The sequence below is a fragment of the Poromitra crassiceps genome, assembly GCF_964638095.1.
Source record: "Poromitra crassiceps genome assembly, chromosome: 27".
Lineage (NCBI taxonomy): Eukaryota > Metazoa > Chordata > Actinopteri > Beryciformes > Melamphaidae > Poromitra > Poromitra crassiceps.
The window spans coordinates 4941159-4944900 of record NC_139650.1 but is presented as its reverse complement, the minus strand read 5'-3'; the positions used below and the strand labels follow the sequence as shown (position 1 = coordinate 4944900).

The window sequence follows — 3742 nt, the reverse complement described above, 5'->3', positions numbered from 1 at the left end:
GCAGAGTGAAATATCTTCAGTGTAAACAGGGCAGAGTGAAATATCTTCAGTGTAAACAGGGCAGAGTGAAATATCTTCAGTGTAAACAGGGCAGAGTGAAATATCCTCAGTGTAAACGGGGCAGAGTGAAATATCTTCAGTGTAAACAGGGCAGAGTGAAATATCCTCAGTGTAAACGGGGCAGAGTGAAATATCTTCAGTGTAAACAGGGCAGAGTGAAATATCTTCAGTGGCAGAGTGAAATATCTTCAGTGTAAACGGGGCAGAGTGAAATATCTTCAGTGTAAACAGGGCAGAGTGAAATATCTTCAGTGTAAACAGGGCAGAGTGAAATATCTTCAGTGTAAACGGGGCAGAGTGAAATATCTTCAGTGTAAACAGGGCAGAGTGAAATATCTTCAGTGTAAACAGGGCAGAGTGAAATATCCTCAGTGTAAACAGGGCAGAGTGAAATATCTTCAGTGTAAACAGGGCAGAGTGAAATATCTTCAGTGTAAACAGGGCAGAGTGAAATATCTTCAGTGTAAACAGGGCAGAGTGAAATATGAGTGACTTCGCTGCTCTGCGTGTGAACACTCCGTTGTATGTAAATTATCTGTTATGCTTCACTGTGTGCACAGCGACGTGCGCTGGAATAAGGGCACGATCCTGAGAGCGTCTGTAGACTACATCAAACGCATGCAGAAGGACGTGCAGAGGACCAGAGAGGTGGAGAACAACTTCAAGAGGATGGAGATGGCCAACAAACAGCTGTGGTTACGCATCCAGGTAACACACAACCACACACACACACACACACACACACCCACACACACACACAACCACACACACGCACGCACGCACGCGCACGCACGCACGCACGCACACACACACACACACACACACACACACACACACAAAAACAAACAAACGTTGATCAGCTTATAGGGATGGGGCACAACTAATCGATGATCGATAATTGATCGTTAGGGATTTTGTCGGAATTTAATCGATTTAACGGTATCAAATGGACGTTGAATTAATTTCATTACATGACAGCAGTGAGACATCTTACCAACTGGGGGGGCGCAATTGAACTATTGTTTAGGAGACCTGGATTCACATTATATTGCGTTTGTGACATAGACTGTTATTGAAACATGTCTGGTATATATGGAAGATAGTACTCTTGCAATGCCGTTTCAGCTGGATTTTTAAGCTGGACTTTTAAGGAAGTGAGATTGTATAACAACGTTATACGTTCCTGGAATAAAGATTTCATTGAGGGGAAACACTCTTTCTTTAGTGTTCTCTGCCATAGGCATTTTGTAAAAAAAATTAGTTTTTTTTTTGTATTACAGTATTAATGATTAATCAATGATCGTTAATTTACCAGATGATTGATTATGGGAATTGATTCAAATGCCCATCCCTAATTGCTTATACAATGGTCTGGGTGAATACTCTTTAGGTGTGCTTTAAAACCCCACGTAGATCAGCTCACCACCGTTCTAAATGAATCCACTAACCAACCTGTAACCTTCTAAAAACAAAAATCTGAATATCTTATTTATAACACTGAGTCATGCTCTGAACGCCACAGGATGGCGACTATACAGTAACACACAAACTGCAAGAAACACTGGCCCTCTGAACTGACTGATACTTTATCACATAAGCGATCATCTCACATCCCATTAAAGGAACACTCCGCCCATTTTCAACCAGCTTTGTATCATTAGAACATCAGTAGTATATCAGAAAACTGTAAACGGTTTTGAACTCTGTCATTTAATTTGACAGTTATTGAGTGTTAAAGTGTGGACCAGTGACATCACTGGTCCACACTAACTCAAATGAATAACTCATTAACTCAAATAAACTCTCAATAACTGTCAAACTATTCATCATTCATCTAGTTTGACAGTTATTGAGAGTTGATTTGAGTTAATGAGTTATTCATTTGAGTTAGTGTGGACCAGTGATGTCACTGGTCCACACTTTAACACTCAATAACTGTCAAATTAAATGACAGACTTCAAAACCGTTTACAGTTTTCTGATATACTACTGATGTTCTAATGATACAAAGCTGGTTGAAAATGGGCGGAGTGTTCCTTTAAGTAACGTTACTCAACTCGCTGCCTCAGGTAGACATTGTGATTTGAATGCATTTTGCCTTGGGCGGTTCCTCGCCTCCGCACACCTACGCATTGATTATCCCTTACATATAAACCACCTCCTTCCCCTCTGTGCAGGAGTTGGAGATGCAGGCTCGTCTGCATGGTCTGCCCAACAACTCTCCCAATAGCTTGAACCCCACCGACCTGATGGGGTCCTATGTCAAGCAGGAGACCAGCCCAGAGGAGAGTCTTTCCTTGCCCCAGAACCAACCCCACCACCAGGCCCAGCAGCACCAGGCCCAGCAGCACCAGGCCCAGCAGCACCAGGCCCAGCACCACCACCACCTCCATCCACAGACCCATCTCCACCCCCAGGGCCAGCCCCAGCCCAGGCAGCTGCCCCCGCTCCCCCACCACCTGCAGCCTCAGCCCCCCATCCAGTACCCCGCCGTAGGCAGCTCTCAGCCCTTTGACTTTGCCCAGTCGCTGGACTTGTGCGAGGGGGTGCCCGGCTTCTCAGACGGCCTGTCGGGGCTCGGGGACCTGGGCGGACTGGGCATCCAGGGAAGGAGAGGCGACCTGGGCTTCCTGATGATGGACGAGCCTCTGTCCCCTCTGGGTGGAGACCCCCTGCTCTCTGCAATGTCCCCTGAAGCCTCGGTCGACTCCAGCCGCAGGTCCAGCTTCAGCATAGAGGATGGAGATATCATGTAGAGAGCGTGCACACACACACACACACACACACACACACGCGCGCGCGCACACACACACACACACACACACACACACGCGCACACACTTACACACACACTCACACTCACAGGGATTATAGCCGTGTTGTAGTGAAGATGTAAACACATGATGAAAAGTGACAGGGTATGTCGACAAAAGCATAGACACATATTACTCACTGACTACACACTCAGAGCACATACTACACACTCATAGCACATACTACATAGACGCACATTACTCACTGACTACACACTCAGAGCACATACTACACACTCAGAGCACATACTACATAGACACACAATACTCACCGACTACAGTACACACTCATAGCACATACTACATAGACACAATACTCACTGACTACAGTACACTCCCATAGCACATACTACACACTCATAGCACATACTACATAGACACAATACTCACTGACTACAGTACACTCTCATAGCACATACTACATAGACGCACATTACTCACTGACTACACACTCATAGCACATACTACATACAGTAGGGGAATTTGACACATGAAACATTTACATAGCACAGACCCACAACATGCAGCACAGACTATTAGGATTGCAAAATTCCAGGAATATTCAAAATTGGAAACTTTCCATGGGAATTAACAGGAATAACATGGGAATTCATAAGAATGAATGGGAATAAACTGGACATTTTGGGGTAATTTATACAAACTGTATTTACCTCGTCATATACAGACATACCGTACCTAAATAGAAACATTTTGTAACTGTATTTACGTTGTCATATACAGACATACATAAATATCAACATTTTGTTTTGTCATGTTAGTATAAATTTCTGCCAGTTCATTCCTGGTTAATTCCCATTAATTCCCATATATTCATGTTAATTCCCATGGAAAATTCCAACTTTGAATATT

The 3742-nt window shown here is 44.0% G+C and overlaps 1 protein-coding gene across 1 annotated transcript in view; it reads left to right on the top strand.

Annotated features, from left to right (window-relative positions):
- The window catches only part of tfeb (transcription factor EB), a gene marked incomplete at its 3' end in the record, with an annotated part of 35179 nt that extends 32364 nt beyond the window's left edge, over positions 1-2815 (top strand). Inside the window, exons 9-10 of the mRNA XM_083661547.1 lie at positions 621-768; positions 2237-2815. Coding sequence (XP_083517673.1) covers positions 621-768; positions 2237-2815 — 727 coding nt within the window. The remainder of the gene's footprint in view (positions 1-620; positions 769-2236) is intronic.
- Between the last annotated feature and the right edge of the window lie 927 nt (positions 2816-3742).